At 73.9% G+C, this 708-nt stretch overlaps 1 protein-coding gene across 1 annotated transcript in view; it reads left to right on the top strand.

Moving 5' to 3' along the window:
* Positions 1-40: 40 nt before the first annotated feature.
* Positions 41-708, top strand: part of WDR12 (WD repeat domain 12) — a 9706-nt gene continuing 9038 nt past the window's right edge. Inside the window, exons 1-2 of the mRNA XM_027678302.1 lie at positions 41-222; positions 305-399. Of these exons, the coding sequence (XP_027534103.1) occupies positions 182-222; positions 305-399 (136 nt within the window). The 5' untranslated portion in view covers positions 41-181. The remainder of the gene's footprint in view (positions 223-304; positions 400-708) is intronic.

Raw genomic sequence — 708 nt, 5'->3', positions numbered from 1 at the left:
CGCGCCCCCGCCCCGCTGGCACAGAGCGGGGCGGGGGCGCGCGGGGGGCGCCGGGAAGGCGGCGGCGCGCGCGGCGTCTCGGGAGCGCGGCGGGCGCGCGGCCGCGTGGGGCTCGGAGGGGGCTCGTCAGGACACGTGGTCGGTGCCGGCGACAGCGGCGACAGCAGCGACAGCAGCGGCGATGGCGCAGCTCACGGCGCGGTTCCGCACCGAAAACCGCAGGTGAGGGGCCGCCCCTCGCGGGCCGGGGGTGGGTTCGGGGCGCGAGTAACGCGGAGGCGGTAATGGCGCGCTGTGCCCGCAGGTTCGCCGTGGAGGATGTGCCCTTCTCGGTGCCCGCGGCCTCCGAGACCACCGACCTCAGCCAGCTCATCAACAAGCTGCTGGCGGCAGCGCACGGTGGGTACCGCGGCGGGGGCGGCCCCTCGGAGCCCCTTGCGGGCCGGGCAGCGCCGGTGCCGCCGCAGAACCTCGGGCTGTCACAGTCAGGGCAGCCGGGGACCCTCAGCGGGGACGGCGTCAGCATGAGCCCGCCCTGCCCGGCTGTCTGGGCCTGTCTGCCCACAGTTAGGCACTCCAAGTACCGGGGCTAAACGGCAGTACCGGGGCTAAACGGCAGTACCGGGGCTAAACGGCAGTACCGGGGCTAAACGCCACTACTGGGGCTAAACACCTCTACCGGGGCTAAACACCTCTACCGGGGCTAAA

This window comes from Neopelma chrysocephalum, unplaced genomic scaffold (assembly GCF_003984885.1).
Source record: "Neopelma chrysocephalum unplaced genomic scaffold, ASM398488v2 Primary Assembly neopelma1_44, whole genome shotgun sequence".
Classification (NCBI taxonomy): Eukaryota; Metazoa; Chordata; class Aves; order Passeriformes; family Pipridae; genus Neopelma; species Neopelma chrysocephalum.
The sequence above is the reverse complement of the archived record's forward strand: the minus strand, read 5'-3'. Positions and strand labels throughout refer to the sequence as shown.